Source organism: Ranitomeya imitator, chromosome 4, assembly GCF_032444005.1.
Source record: "Ranitomeya imitator isolate aRanImi1 chromosome 4, aRanImi1.pri, whole genome shotgun sequence".
Taxonomy (NCBI): Eukaryota; Metazoa; Chordata; class Amphibia; order Anura; family Dendrobatidae; genus Ranitomeya; species Ranitomeya imitator.
In genome coordinates, this window is record NC_091285.1 from 569,471,417 (window position 1) to 569,491,278 (window position 19,862).

At 43.4% G+C, this 19,862-nt stretch overlaps 1 protein-coding gene across 2 annotated transcripts in view; it reads right to left on the minus strand.

The window, feature by feature from the left end:
- ADAMTS17 (ADAM metallopeptidase with thrombospondin type 1 motif 17) overlaps positions 1–19,862 on the minus strand; it is a 434,783-nt gene that overhangs the window by 404,783 nt on the left and 10,138 nt on the right. For both annotated transcript variants that reach the window (XM_069766309.1, XM_069766308.1), the window contains exon 3: positions 13,223–13,406. In XM_069766309.1, coding sequence (XP_069622410.1) covers positions 13,223–13,406 — 184 coding nt within the window. The remainder of the gene's footprint in view (positions 1–13,222; positions 13,407–19,862) is intronic.

Consider the following 19,862-nt stretch of genomic DNA (forward strand, 5'->3'; position numbering starts at 1 on the left):
GTATGGTGGCTTCCACCTTTCTCACATCCCCCGCCCCAGCAACAAACATGGCGGAGGAGTTGGTTTTCTCCTGTCAGATACCTGCTCCTTCACCCCAATCCCACTGCCACCCTCTGTTACCCACCCTTCCTTTGAGGTGCACTCTGTGCGCATCTACTCCCCCTCCAACCTCCAACTGGCTGTCATCTACCGCCCGCCAGGGCCAGCCACCACCTTCTTTGACCACTTCACCACCTGGCTACTTCATTTCCTTTCCGCGGACATCCCTAATATCATCATGGGTGACTTCAACATCCCCATTGACACTTCCCTCTCAGTTGCCACTAAACTTCTATCTCTCACTTCCTCCTTCGGCCTCACTCAATGGTCTTCTACAGCCACCCACAAAGATGGCCACACACTGGACCTCATCTTCACCCGCCTCTGCTCCCTATCCAACCTCTCTAACTCACCTCTTCCTCTCTCTGACCACAACCTTCTTACATTCTCTTCCCTCCCCACTCCATGTCTACAATCCCCACCCCACATACTTTCACACCCTCGCAGAAATCTTAAACACCTTGATCTACACTCATTCTCTGAATCCCTCCTCCCTCTCACAGATAAGTTCCTTACACAATGCGGATGACGCTGCCGCTCTATATAACACCACAATTGCTGCAGCTTTGGAATCTGCTGCCCCACGTACACATACCAAAGCTCGCTACATCAACAGACAGTCCCGGCACACCAGCCTGACCAAAGAACTGAGGCAAGCTTCCAGGGCTGCTGAGCGCAGATGGAAAAGATCCCACTCCAACGAGCACTTCATCGCATTCAAACAGTCCCTCACTACTTTCAAGACCACACTCGCCACAGCTAAACAAACCTACTTCTCATCTCTCATATCCTCCAAACAATTATTCAACACCTTCAATTCTCTCCTCCGTCCCCCAGCACCTCCTCCCTCCCCACTCATCTCAGCTGAAGACTTTAACCTTATTTTTCAAGCAGACGATTGATAACATCACAGACCGTTTTGGTCAACAACCCCCCAGAGCCCTTCCTCCCGGCTTCCCAGCCCTCCACCTCCAAAACCAACTTCTCCACCATTACAGAAGATCGACTCTCCACTCTACTCTCAAGATCACATCTCACCACCTGTGCACTTGACCCGATTCCATCCCACTTCATCCCAAACCTCACCAGTCTTAGTCCCAACCCTAACCCATCTCTTCAACCTATCACTAACAACTGGTGTTTTCTCCTCAAGCTTTAAACATGCCTCCATCACACCTATCCTCAAAAAGCCCTCTCTTGACCCATCCTCTGTATCTAGCTATCGCCCTATATCACTTCTCCTCTATGCCTCCAAGCTACTGGAACAACACGTCTACCTTGACCTGTCCTCCCATCTCTCTTCTTGCTCCCTCTTTGACCGCTTACAATCTGGCTTCCTGTCTTAACACTCCACTAAAACTGCCCTTACTAAGGTCACCAATGACCTCTTAACCGCCCAAGAGCAAGCGGCACTACTGTCCTCCTCCTCCTGGACCTGTCGGCTGCCTTTGACACAGTGGACCATTCCCTATTAGTGCAGACCCTCTCATCCCTTGGCATCACAGACTTGGCCCTATCCTGGATCTCATCATACCTAACGGACCGGACATTCAGCGTCTCCCACTCACACACCACCTCCTCACCTCGCCCCCTATCTGTCGGAGTCCTACAAGGTTCAGTCCTAGGGACCCTGCTCTTCTCCATTTACACCTTTGGCCTGGGACAGCTCATAGAATCTCATGGCTTTCAGTATCATCTCTATGCTGATGACACACAGATCTACATCTCTGGACCAGATATCACCTCCCTACTAACCAGAATCCCTCAATGTCTGTCCACTATTTCATCCTTCTTCTCCGCTAGATTTCTGAAACTTAACATGGACAAAACAGAATTCATCATCTTTCCCCCATCTCACGTGACCCCCCCAACGAACCTATCCATTACAGTAAATGGCGGCCCACTCTCCCCAGTCCCACAAGCTCGCTGCCTCGGGGTAATCCTTGATGCTGATCTCTCCTTCAAACCACATATCCAAGCCCTTTCCACTTCCTGCCGACTTCAACTCAAAAATATTTCACGAATCCGTTCATTCCTCAACCAAGAATCTGCAAAAACCCTAGTCCATGCCCTCATCATCTCTCGCCTTGACTACTGCAACCTCCTGCTCTGTGGCCTCCCCTCGAACACTCTTGCACCCCTCCAATCTATTCTAAACTCTGCTGCCCGACTAATCCACCTGTCCCCCCGCTATTCCTCAGCTTCTCCCCTCTGTCAATCCCTTCACTGGCTCCCCATTACCCAGAGACTCCAGTACAAAACCCTAACCATGACATACAAAGCCATCCACAACCTGTCTCCTCCATACATCTGTGACCTCGTCTCCCGGTACTTTCCTGCACGCAACCTCCGATCCTCACAAGACCTCCTGCTCGACTCCCCTCTTATCTCCTCTTCCCATAATCGCATACAAGATTTCTCTCGCGCATCACCCCTACTCTGGAACTCTCTACCACAACATATCAGACTCTCACCTACCATCGAAACCTTCAAAAAGAGCCTGAAGACCCACCTCTTCCGACAAGCCTATAACCTGCAGTAACCACCGATTGACCAAACCGCTGCATGACCAGTTCTACCCTCGCCTACTGTATTCTCACCCATCCCTTGTAGATTGTGAGCCTTCGCGGGCAGGGTCCTCTCTCCTCCTGTACCAGTTATGACTTGTATTGTTTAAGATTATTGTACTTGTTTTTATTATGTATACCCCTCCTTACATGAAAAGCGCCATTGAATAAATGACCCTATAACAAATAATAATAATTTTAAAAATTTGGCTCCGTCACTAAGGGGTTAAACAGTTATAACATAGTAAAATGGTATTGGTGCAGTAATCTATACGCACCTCTGCAGGATAGAAATAAAAAGAGAAATGAATACCCACCAACGTTTTCAAAAATCAACCTGAAAAAGTCCAAAAGAAAAGGCACACTTTTTCATTATATTTAAAACAAAACATAATTGTATACACAATGATATATTTGCCCAACTGTACAAGAGAATTGAGGAGGTGGTCGGATGTACTGCTTTTAGCTAAATCCCTTGTTTCCAGACTTACGATAACAAATGGTCGACTGTGAGTTCAAACTACCAGGATAAAAGTGCACATAGGGTGAGGCAGAACAAATGTTGTGCCTCGAAGCTGTTTCTGAGACAGGAGGTGCAATCATTATTTTTAGAATTACTTACTTAAATTGAAAAGGGATATCCTGTTCATCATAGCAATGATAACAAAATGAAGAAGCTTAATTATATGCAATTATAGCGACATGTCAAGACACGGATATATCATATCTTAAACACTTGAGAAATCCAAGTAAAATTCTCTTGGAAAGTAAAAGACAAGTTTAGAAAATGTGAACAGATCAAAGAACTGAAATCAATGATAGGTACAAAGATCTACATGGGAGACCAGACTTTCAACTCAAGGCACTTTTCAAGTTATTCAGGTCATGAAGCAGCAAACATCGCCCACCATCACTCATGGCTGTTGGTACAGTATTCAAACTGTGGTCTTCTGTAGTTTTACAACCAAGACAATGGGACTTTGTGCTGTCCAAAGTGTTCCAACCTTTGACCGGTCAACAGAATATTATCCCAAATGGCTTGGGTATAATACAGATGTTTTTCTTTTTATTAATTAAAGCATTGATAGCAATGGTTTCATCCCTGCTACACTCTTATGAATCCTGCTTTCCTGATTGAGTCGTGTATGTATTGTTCATGACATCATGGGGAAAGGATTACCTGTACGGAGAATAAAGATTTCTGCTGTTCTAGAGATGTTCTTCTAAGATGTTTTATGATTTGTAGCAGGAACCTCAAAGTAATTTTGGCAGACAATCCATTTTTGAGACATTCCACTATGTTTTCATGTCTTCTCCTTTTGGAAATGGCTCTTACTGTGGTTTGGTGTAGTAATAGAACCTACAAGATCAATTTGTATACTATTCCAGAACAATATATTTCTAACATTTTTCTTATCCCTTCTGAAATGTTCATTGGTTGTAGAACTGTGTTTTAGTAAAAAACTCAATTTCCTGCTCATAGTAAAGTCCAATTTAGGTAGTTATCAGACAAAAAAGAAACAAAAAACTATTGGTTACTTTTTTTCCACCTGTATTATAGGACCCAGGCCTCCCTTTGTTTACTAGTACTGGAGTTACGTCTCAATAGGTTTTTATGGTTATCTAATTCTGGATCTGATAAAGGCCTGAGGAGGTCCAGATCTCGCATCTATAATACAGGTGCAATGAGAACTTTCTAAAGTCATCTTCTAAGAATAATCTCTTCAGGACGTTTGGTAGCAAATAAGTCTGGTTCGGTGTTCAATTAGCAGAAATCAACTATAAACCCATCAAAGGGAATTTTTGAAAGGTTGGATACATTCCAATGAAATTCCGATCTAAAAATTATGATTTATTTTTAGTTTGCTACATTTTGTTTGAAGCATAGGTCTACGTTATCCAGCATAAAAAAAAACTGAACAATTTTTATTACACTGGTCTTGAGTTACAGCATATATCCAGGTTATCAAGAGCCACCATAATGTCATAGAAAACAGTCTTATTGTCAGACACATCCTTAACAGTTTTAGCTCATTTCAAATCTTTTTTTTTTTTTTGCACATGTTTGGCGTTTACACTGAGAAATGTCTTTATTTCTCCATTGTACAAGAAAGTTTACTATGCTTTTCTATTCAGAGGGGCACATTAAAAAACACATGGGAGTTCATGGACAACTTTAGATACTATGGCCTCAATTTAACAAGACTGATTTTTGCACGGCAGTATTGATGACGAGTGAGTGAAATAAGATGCACCCAATTCATTAGGAGGTCTGTGCCTTTTAATCAATAAAAGGGGTTGGCTACTACTTTTTTATTGATGGCCTATCCTTCGTGTGCATGAATATAGGTGCAGTTTCCATTTAAATGCCACCAAGATTCACAGCAGCAATCGGAGCTCAGCTCTGGCTGTTATACACCAATTGGGTCTATTTAACATATCCTGAGCCCTCTCCATATGCAATTACCCCCGCCTTCCCATATATGTGATGAATTTAGCACATTTTTTAAATGTCATGCTCCACCACAAGAAATGTATTCCAATCAGTAACTGAAGTGATGAAAGGATATCCAGCACTCCTTAAGAATGCTAAAATCTTAAAGTTTATTTCAGGAACACAAATAGAAAGAGTACAGCTTAGTCAGCAATACCAACGTATTTCGACCAGAAGGTCTAAATCATGTGGTGTAAATTATCATGAATTTGTCAACCACGACCCTCCAGGATAAGCTCTGTCCACTTTTATAAAAGTTTCCAGAGCTGGCCGGGACTAGCATAAAAACAAAAAAGTCATATTTTTTGCACATCTGGTAGTTATGCTAACATTTTGCAACATTTCAAAAACTGTTTTCTTTCAGAATTCTGGCAAAAACTATTTGATAAATTAGTGCCAATAGTGCCTACACAATGGTAATGGTTGGAGGCATCCGCAAAACAAATAAGTCAAGAAATACTCCACAATTATACCTCTGTTGCTTCCTGAGAAAACACAGCATTGTATCTTAATTAACCAGATGACTATTTTTAGCAAGCCAGAAAGAATAGACTGTTAGCTATATGTTGACTTTTGAATTTAAGTGTTTCTTTCTGGTTGGTCAAGAAACTAGGAGTTAGTCATACCGGTAACGGTATTTCCAGGAGTCCATCATGACAGCACCACAGGAGGTTGCTCTTCATAGCCTTGATAGGGACAGGAACACAGAAGAGGTTAAATAGCCCCTCCCCACCTCCACCCTTCAGTGATTTTACAAAATACCACACCAGGATGGATACAACACAATTTTATTGAACTTCCTCTCTATACATGTTCATATCACACATCAGACAGGAGGAGTTCAAGGGGGGGGCAAATAATGGGTGCTGTCATGATGGACTCCTGGAAATACCGTTACCGGTATGACTAACTCCTAGTTTCCAGGTCGTCCCTCATGACAGCACCACAGGAGAAATACCAAATAACTCCTATTAGGGCGGGATTACAGCTTGGAGGACTTCTCTCCCAAAGCTAGTCTGTTGCTTTGAAAGAACGTCCAGCTTGTAGTGCTTGCAAAAGGTATTTGAGCTAGACCAAGTTGCCGCCCGGCAAATTTGGTCCATGGATGCACCCGCACTCTCTGCCCATGAAGCAGATCCTGCTCTCAGTGAGTGAGCTTTTAGGTGATCTGGAGGAGATTCACCGGCTGAAGTATACGCAGCGCAAATGGTAGATTTAATCCATCTGGCCAAAGTCGCTTTTGAGGCTTTTTTGCCTCTATTCTTCCCAGACATTTGGATAAAGAGGTTAGAGTCAATTCTCCAGCTGTCTGTAAGTTTTAGATACTGCAATACTGTTCTCTTAACATCCAGGGAATGAAGAGAACGTTCTTTTTCGTTGTTGTAGTTCTGACAGAACGTAGGCAAAACTATTTCCTGGTTTCTGTGAAAGTCCGTCACAACTTTTGGAAGAAATGAGGGATCCAACTTTAAAACGATGCAATCTTCCTGTATCTTTAAGTATGGATCTGTTATGGACAGGGCTGGAATTTCGCCTATTCGCCTTGCTGACGTTATTGCGACAAGGAAAACAGTCTTGAATGTCACAGACTTTAGGTCTGCTTAATCAAGTGGCTCGTATGGAGCTTTTCGTAGCTCATTTAGTACCAAAGTGAGGTTCCATGAGGGTACTGAGCTTCGTATTGTTGGTCTGATACGTTGTGTAGCTTTGATGTATCTCATTATCCAGGGATGATTTGCTAGTGGATAATCATAAAAGGCAGTTAAAGCTGAGATTTGTACTTTTAGCGTACTAGGTCTTAAGCCCATATCAAAACCTGTTTGGAGAAAATTTAGTATTTGAGGAATATCTGGTTGTTGGAGAACGGATATTGGAGTATTGCTCTGCGCACAAAATTTCTTCCAAATCTTCTGGTATATAGCCGAGGTCACCGGCTTTCTACTTTTTTTTCATGGTTGAGATAACTGACTCAGAAAGTCCCTTTGATCTCAAGATCTCCCTTTCAAGATCCACGCTGAGAGTTGTAGCATCTTTAGATTTTGATGGACCAGTGGTCCCTGTATTAGAAGATCCCGTCTCAATGGTAGTAGCACTGGGTCTTCCACCGCCATCCACTTCAGCAGAGGAAACCAGCTCCTCTTGGGCCAATATGGCACTGTTAGGATCACTACGGCTAGACTTTCCTGAATTTTCCTCAAAACTCTGGGAATTAGGGCTAGTGGATCGAACGTGTATGCGAGTTCCATATCCCAGTGTTGAGCCAATGCATCTATGCCAGTTGGATTGTCTCTTGGATTTAACGAAAATAATTCTTTCGTTTTTGTATTGCCCTTTGAGGTGAATAAATCTATTTGTGGGGTGCCCCATTGTTGAATTAGCTGAGTAAAGATTTCTTCGTTTAGAGACCACTCTGACGGCTGTACCTTCTCTCTGCTGAGAAAGTCCGCTATTTGGTTCTTCGAACCTTTTAGATGTACTGCTGTGATAGACTTCATGGTATCTTCCGCCCAGGAGAATATTGTTTCTGCTAGTGTTTGAAGTGGACGGTGCCTTGGTCCTCCCTGATGTAGGAGAAAAGCTACCGTGGTCGAGTTGTCTGAGAAGATTCGGATGTGGTGTCCCTGAATCTCGTGTTGGCACCTCTTTAGTGCTTCCCAGACCGACCTGAGTTCCCTGTAATTGGAGGAACTGTCGCGTACCGACGGTGGCCATGTTCCCTGAAGGTATCGACCTTCTATGTGGGCTCCCCAGCCCCTTGAGCTTGCATCGGTGGTTATGTTTATGCATGGAGACATTTTCCATGGTTTTCCTCTTTTGAGGTTTTTTATGTCGATCCACCATGAGAGGGACTGCTTTACCTCGCTGGGTAACCACATTCTGTTGTCTAATGAATCTTTTCTTCCGTTCCATACTGAAAGAACTTCCCTTTGAAGCGTTCTGGAGTGAAACTGGCTCCACTGTACACTGGGAATGCATGAGGTCATCAGACCTAGAATCCTCATAGCTTTCCTGATTGAAATGTATTTCCGTTTTTTTATTGATTGAAGTTCTTTTTTGATTGACCGCTGTTTTTGGTCTGGTAGGAAGGAGTATTCCAGTTCGGAATTTAGTAGTATTCCCAGAAATATCTTCCGCGTCTCTGGTTCGAGACTCAACTTTTTTGTATTTATTACCCACCCCAGACGTTTCAGGAGTGACATGGTAATTTTTAAGGATTCCTCCATCTGCTGAGATGAATCTGCGATTAGCAACAGATCGTCCAGATATGGTGCGATGAGAACTTCCTTTTCTCTTAAGTAGGCCATGACCCCCGTCATGAGCTTCATAAATATCCTTGGGGCAGAGGAGAGACCAAATGGTAGGCACTGAAACTGGAAAAGAAGTATTTTCTTGTGGTTTCTTATTGCGAATCTGAGGAATTTTTGATCTGAGGGATGGATGGGAACATGATAGTATGCATGTTTGAGATCTAGCGTGCACATTACCGAGTTCTTTTTTATGAACGGTGTAATCGATTTGAGAGATTCCATCTTGAAGCGTTTGTACGCCACCCATTTGTTTAACGGTTTTAAGTTTATTATTGTCCGGTAATCTCCGTTTGGTTTTTTTATGGAGAACAGACTGGAGTAATGCCCCTGAAAATGTTGATAATGGGGTACCCGTATTATGACGTTTAATTCTAAGAGTTCCCGTATGTCTGTTAGCAGCCTTTGATGTACTGCTGATGACTCCGTCTGTGTTAAGCAGAATCTCTTGGGGGGTAGATGAGTAAACGCTATCTTGTAACCCTATGCAACTGTCTGTAGAATCCACTGATTCTGAGTTATGTTCTGCCATCCTTTTTGAAAGTATCGTAGTATCCCTCCTATATTGTTGGCGTCATTGTTTGCTGGGTCCTGTTGATTGGTCTCGAAAAGGAACCTCTTCCTCTGCCCCCTTTAGGGTAGCTCCACCTGCCGGACTTCCCTTTTCCTCTGTAGTCCTGTCTTGGGTGGGAGCGAGTTTTCCGGAAGAATTGTGGTTTCTTTGGCTTCTCCTCAGGGAAGCCTTTTTTCTTATCGGACGTTTTTTCAAGTAGCTCGTCAAGGACTGGACCAAAGACGTGAGATCCTGAGAATGGAATCGAACACAGCTTGTTCTTGGATTGGGTATCTCCCGTCCACGATCTCAGCCATAAGGCCCTTCTTGCTGCATTTGACAGCGCATTATTCCGGGCAGCAAAACGTACGGATTCCGCTGAAGCATCTGCCATGAAATCAGTCGCCATCTTTAAAACTGAAAAGGATTTAAGGATTTCCTCTCTTGGAGTTCTGTTTTTAATATGACTCTCCAGCTCGTCCACCCAAAGACTCATGGACCTTGCTACAGAGGTAGCCGCTATATTCGTCTTCATAATGGCGGCTGACGACTCCCAGGCTTTCTTAAGAAGATCTTCTGACCTCTTATCCATTGGGTCTTTCAACCCTGACGAGTCCTCGAAGGGAATAGCCGTTTTCCTTGTGACTTTGGCCACAGGAATGTCAATCTTTGGAACCGATTCCCAGACCTTAGTTTCTTCTGGGTCAAAGGGAGGACGGTATTTGAAGTCTCTCGGCACTACTAATTTTTTTCCCACGTCTTCCCACTCTTCCATTATCATCGCAGTTATGTGATTGTTGACCGGAAAAACTCTATTCCTGCGAGTTCTCAGGCCCCCAAACATCTCGTCTTGAACCGATAGAGGCTCAGACGAGTCTTCTATTTTCATAGTGCTTCTTACTGCTTTTAGCAGTATATCCGTATTTTCGGATGAGAATAAGTATTTCTTCCGTTCTTCTGGAAGCACAGTCAATGTATTATCCTCTTCATCCTAGCCTGGATCGGAATAACCCGAGACCTCTCCTTCCTCGGAACTCACATCCATATCCCATCTAGGCCTTTTAGGCTGCGGAGACTGGGGTGGCACCATTGTAGACAACGTAGCTTGGACTTCGTCTCTAATCATAGATTTGATATTATCTAACAGCGAAGCCTGTTCGTCTTTAAGAAGTTTAGCGATGCATTTTTCGCATAATTTCTTTTTATAGCCCTCTGGGAGTTTGGTGGTGCACAATGGGCATCTAATAGTCCTTTTTTTAGTAGTTGACCTCTCGGGAATGTTTTTATCCTGAAAATGTAAAGGAGATCCCTGTAGCTACGGAACTAAAGTCTTGTAATACATCCCATACCACGTACAACTCACGTGGTCCGTGTGTAGCTCTGAGGATTGGACGTCTGGGCGAGTAGCACCTTCCATCTTCCTAAGTCAAATGTGCTGTCAGATGTCCGTCATTAAGTAGTCAATCTTACCCAGCTTCAAGACATCTGATTCGTCCTCCTTCCGAGCTCAGCTGCTGGCCTCCACGGTGATTTCAGGTCCCCGGCTGTACTGCGCATGCGTCATCTGGAACGCACGCCGACCAGCCTGGGACCTAGTTTCTGGCGCATAGTCCGGATGCTGTTCCGGTCTTTGTTCCCCCCGCAGCTTCCCGGCGCCCCGGAAATGCCTCGGCACCGCTGACCCCGGGAATCCGGCCACGCCCCCCGGAAGTAGTCACCCGACCGGAGCGCCAGACCGGAAGTCCCGGGTACGACGCCGGTACCGGCCGCACGTGGAGCCCGAGGGAGCGCTCAGCGCCGCAGCTGCTGTCTCAGAGCCCCTTGTGAGGGGATAAGGCAGTCCATGGGGAGCACACAGCTCTACCCAGTCGCGGAGGGACCTCCGTCGCTATCCTGCGACTCGAGGAGTTTCCGGATCCTCGCGGCCAGAGCCCCCTCCAGGAGGATGGGACCGCACTCAGGAGCTCCTGCTCAACCGAGACCTGACTTCCCATCAGGTAAAAACCTCGATCTTCCTGGAGATCTCTCTCCTGCGTCTGTCCCTGATAGGGACAGGAAAAACACTGAAGGGTGGAGGTGGGGAGGGGCTATTTAACCTCTTCTGTATTCCTGTCCCTATCAAGGATATGAAGAGCAACCTCCTGTGGTGCTGTCATGAGGGACGACCTGGAAAACAGACTTTTGCTTTTGTAAGCCAGTAATATTGACTTGTAAGTTGGCATTTGATGTGACATATCGTGCGCTTATCCTTGATGACTAGTGAGATTTACTGATATGCCAATTAAGCATAGTCTAGGCCAGATAGTTTGTTGACTCTTAGAGGAGGAAAATCTATGCAAAAAAATTACATAACCAAACAATGCGACTTAGTCATCACCATTCTTCCTCTTATCTGTGATGTTGGATTGAAAGCGGGTGTTCGGTGGGACGATCCCTGGTCCAGGTAGTTTCAGCTAATGGACAGCGGTGCCCGCCAACCCCGCATGTCTACACTAGGGTTGAGCGACTTTTACTTTTTAGGGTCGAGTCGACTCGAGTGAAATCGACCGATTATCGCGAAAAGTCGGGGATCGACCAAAACATGAAACCCAATGCAAAGTCAATGGGAAATATCTCTCTCTCAACAGAAAAGCTGGTGTTACACATTGCAAATCGCTACAGCGCACAAGCGAGAAGATGGCGATGGGCGTGCACACCCCTAAGACCTATGTCATCACTCTGCCCACGCTCCTTCATTGGCTGAAAAAATGGCGCCAAACGCGTCATACAAAACGCGACTTTGGCGCGAAGATCGCCGACCGCATGGCCGATCTCACACTAGGATCGGGTCGGGTTTCATGAAACCCAACTTTGCCAAAAGTCGGCGACTTTTGAATTTGTTCGATCCGTTTCGCTCAAGCCTAGTCTACACACTTCCTAAAAAAGGAACGTCTGAAAGTACCCCCAGAATAGAGTGAATAGGTAAATTCCTGCATTCTCACAATATTTGATGTAAGAAGTAGAAAAGCACAAACATTAAGGCAAGATGAGTAAATAAATTCTTAGGAGCCTGATTCATCTGCTAAATCAGTAGTCTGTGGCTGAATGATAGAAGCCCTGTGAACCACATTCTAGCTGCTGAAATCCCTGTTGCCTTTTCTGATTTGTAGACCCAGTACATGATGCCGTACAGGGCCGTAAAATAGGCACTGGTGATGCCGGCAGGTATGAGGTGGTTCGCAGGGCTTCCATCCCGCAGCCATGGGCTACTTATGTGCACACTGAACCGGGGTTTTGCGAATTGATTTTCTCATCTCTAAAGTTACGGTACATATTTATGTTTTGCACAATTTCCATCTTTGTAAAGTTAATCATACATGCCAGATCAGACCTAGGACAAGTGTGGGGCACATTCAGCCCTTTGTATGTCCCAGTTTAGCATGTGGACCGAGACAGCCGAAAGACTGAAAACATTGGCCCATATCATGCGGCCACCCTCCGCTGCTGGGTATCCCGATATCACAGCTATCTGCATCCCCAGGATGCAGATTGTATTCACCACTATGATGAAGGACAGAGCCACCGGCTCCTCCTTCCATCATTTAGTTTGTGTGACGCAATGATGTTTCTACATCACATCTGCTGTGTGGAGCCTCTGTGCAACAGCAACAACCAAAGCAAAGCACTGGGAGCGAGGTATGTGGGTTTTTTATGTGTGAATTTGTGTGGGATGTGTGTCTGCATATAGGGGTGACTATTTGGGGGGCTAATACTGTACATAGGGCGCTGTGTGGTGGCTCATACTGTATGTAGGGGGAGGAGTGTGGGATCACACTGTATACGGGGGGGTCAGCATACTTAAGTCTCAATATTTTGTGATTGAATTATTTTATAATTTTTATTTTAAATTATGTTAATATTAATATTGAGCAGACTTAATTATAGCCTATTGGTTCGGCCCTCAGTCACAGTCTCTCTTGTGGCCCCTTGAGAAAATTAATCGTCCACCCATGTGCTACATGATTGGAGACAACATGTATGGTAATGGCTGTCAGTGTGCATTGTGTGGCTGAAATAGTGTGTCCAAGACGTGAGGAATTTACATATAACAAGAGCTTGTGATTTAATGCCATAAAACATGGAGACAGAAATGTAACCGATTTACATACATAAATATATAAAATGCTGCCTTTTACTTTTGTATTACATGAAAAATGAAGCACACCTGATATAACTTGACAATTCTTATGTGGGATCTCGGACTGTGAAGAAGAAGAGGAAGGGGAAACTTCTGCTTCACGTTTGTATCTTATTATATGTTCTCTTCCGGAGAAGTGAGCACCGGGATCTACCGATGTGTTGACCGGTTGTAACATCAGTTGCTCCTCTCCTATGTGAATGAACCCATTCTGTGGAGAAGAATTAGAAAGATCACACAAATGCTAAACATCGTAATTACAAAGCAGGCCAAGACTAAAGAGTGTAACACATCAGTAATTCTACAAAGGGTTCACATAAAAATCATTGAGTTTGTCAATGATGTCAGTAGTTCCTGAAGGTAAATTGCATTAATTAATCCTCATTACATAACAGCGTTAAAGCTAAATTCCACTGCAGTAAGTGTATATATTGTGTATAAGCACATGGAATACATGCCGCGGGGCATCAACCACCTTGAGGCACCACAGAATGACCCAGACCCTCTTCCAACCTGGTTGATAATATCCTACAGTTTCCAATTCCACCAATCAGAAAACTAATTTTAGTTTGCAGCTTACGGGATAGCCTCATTTCACACATGCCTAAAATTGCTAATGTACCGTGGGTACAGAAAGTATTCATACCTGTTAAAATTTTTCACTCTTTGTTTCATTGCAGCCATTTGGTAAATTCAAAAAAGTTCATTTTCACATTAATGTACACTCTGCACCCCATCTTGAGGGAAAAAAAACACAAATGTAGAAATTTTGGCAAATTTAAAAAAGAAAGACTGAAATATCACATAGTCATAGGTATTCAGAACCTTTGCTCAGACACTCATATTTAAGTCACATGCTGTCCATTTCCTTGTGATCCTCCTTGAGATGGTCCTACTCCTTCATTGGAGTCCAGCTGTGTTTAATTAAACTGATAGGACTTGATTTGGAAAGGCGCACACCTGCCTATATAAGACCTCACAGCTCACAGTGCATGTCAGCCAAATGATAATCATGAGGTCAAAAGAACTGGCCAAGGAGCTCAGAGACAGAATTGTGGCAAGGCACAGATCTGGCCAAGATTGCAACAGAATTTCTGCAGTACTCAAGGTTCCTAAGAGCACAGTGGCTTCCATAATCCTTAAATGGAAGAAGAAGTTTTAGACCATCAGAAGTGTTCCTAGACCTGGCCGTCCAGCCAAACTGAGCAATTGTGGGACAAGAGCCTTGGTGAGAGAGGTAAAGAAGAACCCCAAGATCACTGTGGCTGAGCTCGAGATGCAGTAGGGAGATGGGAGAAAGTTCCACAAAGCCAACTATCACTGCAGCCCTCCACGAGTCAGGCCTTTATGGCAGAGTGGCCCAACGGAAGCCTCCCCTCAGTGCAAGACATATGAAAGCCCGCATAGAGTTTGCTAAAAAACACATGAAGGACTCCCAGACTATGAGAAATTAGATTCTCTGGTCTGATGAGACAAAGATAGACCTTTTTGGTGATAATTCTAAGCGGTATGTGTGGAGAAAACCAGGCACTGCTCATCACCTGCCCAATACAAACCCAACAATGAAACATGATGGTGGCAGCATCATGCTATAGGGGTGTTGTTCAGCTGCAGGGACAGGACGACTGGTTGTCATTAAAGGAAACATGAATGCTGCCAAGTACAGAGATATCTTGCATGAAAACCTCTTCCAGAGTGCTCTGGACCTCAGACTTGGATAAAGGTTCACCTTCCAACAAGACAATGACCCTAAGCACACAGCTAAAATAACAAAGCAGTGGCTTCAGAACAACTCTGTGACCATTCTTGACTGGCCCAGCCAGAGCCTTGACCTAAACTCAATTGAGCATCTCTGGAGAGACCTGAAAATGGCTGTCCACCAACGTTCACCATCCAACCTGACAGAACTGAAGAGGATCTGCAAGGAAGAATGGCAGAGGATCCCCAAATCCAGGTGTGAGAAACTTGTTGCATCATTCCCAAGAAGACTCATGGCTCTACTAGCTCAAAAGGGTGCTTCTACTCAATACTGAGCAAAGGGTCTGAATACATAAATCACCATGTGATAATTCAGTTTTTCTTTTTTAATAAATTTGCAAAAATTACTACATTTCTGGGGGTGGGGGTGGGGTTTCCAGTCAAGATGGGGTGCAGAGTGTACATTAATGCGAAAAAAAATGAGTGAAGAATTTAAAGGGGTCTGAATAATTTCTGTACCCACTATGTGGGTAATGAATACGCTCCTTACGTATGGCAATCTTTTAGACAAAGTATCGCCATAAGTGCAAACTGATGGCCTTAGAAATTGGAGCAAGTACGGAGTGCACAGACTTACTGGCAGCTTTCCCGACCCGAACAAGCATGATAGCTGCATAGAAATATACCGTATATTTGCACGCTTGAATCAGGAGAGCCGTCGGCCAGTCAATACACTACTGCCTTCTGATCTCTCTCTGAATTATACAACCCAACCGTCTGACTCTACCCTAATACTCACTTTGGCTATGCTCACACATTACATTTTTTAGCATTATTTTATGCAAATAAAAAGCTAATGTTTACAGTAGCATCAAAAGCGATGATTTAAGAGACAAAACAAAAAACAACTCATGCACACACTTAGTTTTTATGCCTGACTGCATTGTATAACTGCAGTGCTTTTGAAATCTGTGGCATGCAATCTAGCAGAGATGATCAGAAACAAAGAGGTAAAGAGCTCCTGCCCTTCTGATTTAGAGATTAAGAGATCTCATCACCCAAACGCCGATTAATCAAAGCTGCTAACATCTCACTACGTCAGCTATACTAAGTACGGAGGGCCAAATGGACAAAGCGTAATTATCAATCTTAATCTGGTTTTATGTATCACTCTACAGTATGTCTAGCAGTGACAAAAAAGTGGCATTTGATATACAACAGACCGCCTCTTAAAATACACAGGCTTGGTCCCTACTTGAGTTCTTACCAAGTTTTATGACAAAAAACTGAAAGACAATGGATAAAAGTGCCAATACTCTCCCTCCCAAAAAGAAAAACTATCTGCAAAAATGCTTGTGGGGAAAATTCTGCAACATAGATGGGCTTTGTTAATACTTCTTGGGTCCCTAATATTTATTTCTTAGGCTGCCGTCACACTAGCAGTATTTGGTCAGTATTTTACATCAGTATTTGTAAGCCAAAACCAGGAGTGGGTGATAAATGCAGAAGTGGTGCATATGTTTCTATTATACTTTTCCTCTTTTTGGTCCACTCCTGGTTTTGGCTTACAAATACTGATGTAAAATACTGACCAAATACTGCTAGTGTGACGACAGCCTTATAAAGAGCATTTAGTTGCAATTAATTATTTCCCTATGTCCAACCAGGACATTTTTTTTCCACTAAGTAATTTTATGCTAGTGGTTCATTTCCTCAGAATATACGACAAGTGGGCACTTCCATCTCTTACTTCCGATGCTGTGTTGTAAGCAAGCAAGTGCTCACTGAAGATCTCTCAAAAACCTGCAAACCACAGCAAAGGGAAAGAATCACCAGGAGCCTGGAGCTCAGGAGAGGCTTCTCCGTCTAACACAACTTCTGCCAAAAACAACACACGCATTTTACAGTAAAAATAAAACCTTGAAGCCCAGAAACGACCTACAGCAGAGATTTATCTAGGGTCCTTGTGACTATTCCTGGTAACAGGGTGTGGATGAATCCAAGAGGTAAAGTAGCGGGACGGAACAAATCTCTCTGCTGTCTAGGAAAACTTCCACCCTGCAATGCTTCATAGAACCAAAGTAATTAATTCCAATATGAGGTGTGGAGATAAACAGTAGTCCAATTGTGCCACAGGCAAACTCCGCTAAATAGTATAAAAAGACATGTTTACAGCGCCCTCAGATGGCTCAGCACCTCCCTAGACAAATACACAATAGAGTAGAGACAACAATAATCCATTGTAATATATGTTTTAAGACTGGGGAAGTACATTACAATCTAGTGAAAATGCAAAATTTGTAAAAAGAAAAACACATTGCAGAGGGCTACGTTCTACATAAAATATCTGCTACAGGGGAGTTGTGATATTACAACAATATCATTGTTAAACACTAGAAAGAATAGGCAGATATCTTTAAGATAAGCAGTGACAATGATCCAGAGAGCAGGGTCTTGAGGTGCCTGGTTTGAGTGAAGTGATGACAGTTTGTGCGCCATAGCTCCATTCATCATCTACAATGTCTCCAGCAGTCCCATAGACAATGAATCCGGTGATGGGCACATGCACGGACCGGTTATTGCTTCATTACAAAGTTGCTCTTCTATTCCTGGGATTGGTGACTTGTCTGATTAGTGGGACTCCCAGCATTCAGCAAAGTACCACCTATCCTGCGGCTAGATTATAACTTGTAATGATGGGAATAATGCCCTAATTTACCTTTATTTGTCCCAAAGACGCCATAAAGTTTAGACACAAAATGGTTTTATTGATATGTGCAACCAGATAGCACCCTCTGCAACTTATGTTCAATTCTGTATAAAATAAAAAGAAAATGCCTCACCAGGAACTAGAGGTTACCTCAGTTTGTAAAGCGCTGTCCTAGGTGAAAGTCTGTTTTTTTTTTTGTTGGAAATCTTATCTTTGGTAGACTTGCATGCTAATACCTCATGTGAATACAAGTGCCACAATGAAGAAGAGTCCCTAACAAGGGCAGACATGCCATTGGGGCAACACGTCCAGACTAGTGATGAGCGAATATACTCGTTACTCGAGATTTCCCGAGCATGCTCGGGTGACCTCCGAGTATTTTTTAGTGCTCAGAGATTTAGTTTTCCTCACCTCAGAGAGGTTACATCTGTTAGCCAGCTTGATTACATGTGGGGATTCCCTAGCAACCAGGCAATCCCCACATGTACTTATGCTGGCTAACAGATGTAAATCTTTCAGCTGCGGCGATGAAAACTAAATCTTCGAGCACGAAAACAATACTCGGAGGTCACCCGAGCATGCTCGAGAAATCTCGAGTAACGAGTATATCCGCTCATCACTAGTCCAGACGCCCAATTTCATCTCCAAAGTTACAAGCAGCTTCTGTCAGATACGTTTTTGGACTGCCAAGGGCCAATATCCTGTTCTAAGACAGGGGCCCTCTACTGTCTGTGTGTTCCCCTGGTCCCTATTGTTAAAATAAAAAAACTCTTCTTTTAGGCCACATTCAGTATTTGGTCAGTATTTTACCTCAGCATTTGTAAGCCAAAAATCAGGAGTGGGTGATAAATACAGAAGTGGTGACGTGTTTCTAATATACTTTTCCTCTGATTGTTCCACTCCTTGGTTTTAGCTTACAAATACGGAGGTAAAATACTGACCAAATACTGAACATGTGAACGTGGCCTAAAACTCAGCCAAGGATAACAGCATAGGGTAGATACAATTCCTATGCAGCAAAATGGCTTTACAGTGACCACAGAGAATATGCCATGGCCATGAATTTACCACTCACTATACCCTATTACCCATGAGTGTCCATATGTGGATATTAGTCACCTTGAATTCATAACTGTAAGGGCATGTGCCCACTATCAGTAATTGCTGCGGGTTTGACGCTGCTCCAACAAAGTGGATGGGATGTCAAGAAATCCTATATCCACTATGTGTCCACAGATACCTGCAGCTCACCCGCGGAGACTGACATGCGGCGTGTCTTTCCAGAACGCAGCATGTCAATTTCACCCATTGAATGTATTGAACGATATGAATCCACACGGGTCAGTGAACACATGCAGATTCCCCTGCGTTCAATGGATGGCAGCACTTTGGAGGCAGTGAACATGCACTGCGTTCAAAACGCTGCTACTTATGGATCGTGAAGACACAAAAGAGAATAGTAAAACCAAAAACACTCAGTTTGAAAAAAAATTGCAGTAATCTGCAAATGCTAGTAAAAGATGTAAAAAACAGGGTATTTGGTTGATACGTTTTTTGCAAAAAATGTATACTAAGCTGCTCTACCAAACTTCACGGTATACCCATATCATGTTTTATTTGTAGGACCTGGGAGCAGAAATAGCACAATAGGGTCTTACCCTAGATACATCAAATTAAAATAAGTAAAGGTTGTGCTAACCTGAAGGAGTTGTGATCACACAACAATGTACAGGTATAGAGATTCCAGAGGCAGCAGATCCGCAGGTCATCCAACCAATACAATGGACTTGGGAGAGGAAACGTGGACAATTCCACGCTGCTGGGGAGCGGATTAAGGCTCCAAAGCCAGGTTACCGTATGTCCTGAGGAAGAAGTGTGTATACTTCAAAACGCGTTGACTTAAAACCACTATTATACGAACTCCTGGCTTTGGATCTAATCAGCACTGCGGAATTAGCCACCTTTCCTCTCCAAAGTCCATTGGACAAAAGGTTGACAGTAATCTGTGCAGAAGCTGTAGCCATGTACTGCTGTTGATTACGAAAAATATGAAAGGAGAAGATATAAAAAGGATAAAGACCTTATAAATACTGTATTTTAGTGTCTTTTATTCTAGAAGGAAATATTCTTTACTAAAACATTATATGAATTACCTTACAAAAATGTCTAATTTGCTCCAGATTTACTGTGGACTGCCTGATTGTAGGGATATGAAATTATAAAGTAGATAAAGACTCCTTATCATAGTTCCAAGTGAAG